This window comes from Penaeus monodon, chromosome 22, assembly GCF_015228065.2.
Source record: "Penaeus monodon isolate SGIC_2016 chromosome 22, NSTDA_Pmon_1, whole genome shotgun sequence".
Classification (NCBI taxonomy): domain Eukaryota; kingdom Metazoa; phylum Arthropoda; class Malacostraca; order Decapoda; family Penaeidae; genus Penaeus; species Penaeus monodon.
In genome coordinates, this window is record NC_051407.1 from 28,325,167 (window position 1) to 28,325,714 (window position 548).

At 37.0% G+C, this 548-nt stretch overlaps 1 protein-coding gene across 1 annotated transcript in view; it reads left to right on the forward strand.

Moving 5' to 3' along the window:
• The window catches only part of LOC119587408 (protein argonaute-4-like), a 16,148-nt gene extending 15,996 nt beyond the window's left edge, over positions 1-152 (forward strand). Inside the window, exon 7 of the mRNA XM_037936147.1 lies at positions 66-152. Coding sequence (XP_037792075.1) covers positions 66-152 — 87 coding nt within the window. The remainder of the gene's footprint in view (positions 1-65) is intronic.
• The last annotated feature ends 396 nt before the right edge of the window (positions 153-548 follow it).

The window sequence follows — 548 nt, forward strand, 5'->3', positions numbered from 1 at the left end:
GGAGAAAAATTTTTGTGATTAATATGATTTTATCAACTAATTTCAAAAGTAAAAATGATAAATAGGATTCAGAAGGTAAGGGTTTAACTCCACACTTGAGGGCTGTAACTCCTGACCCTGCCACACTAAGAGCTCAACCTGAAGCTGGCTGACTGTTCATGGTGCATAGTGTTGCGATCTTGCATTTGGTCTTTGCGGGTCATGGCAAGAATAGGTGCACAAAGGCAATGTAGGGTGAAAAGAAAATATAGTTTAGAAAGAATCAATAGAAATCTTTCTGACAACCCCTTCAAGCTAGTACTGTGGCTTGTATTGGCATGCTACACACATTCATTCTAACATATAACACATTAGCAAAAAGTATATAGCACATTAGCATAATTTGATTGTGAATTCCCTATACTGATACGACCATCATAGGTTTCAGGCGTGAAAAATAAGGTAAAAGAGGAAACTATTTGAGAAATTACTTGTTTGTTTAGAGAATGTTTAGCACATTATTTTCATGACATGACTAATGCATTTCCTCCGATCCGGCCTTCCCCAGA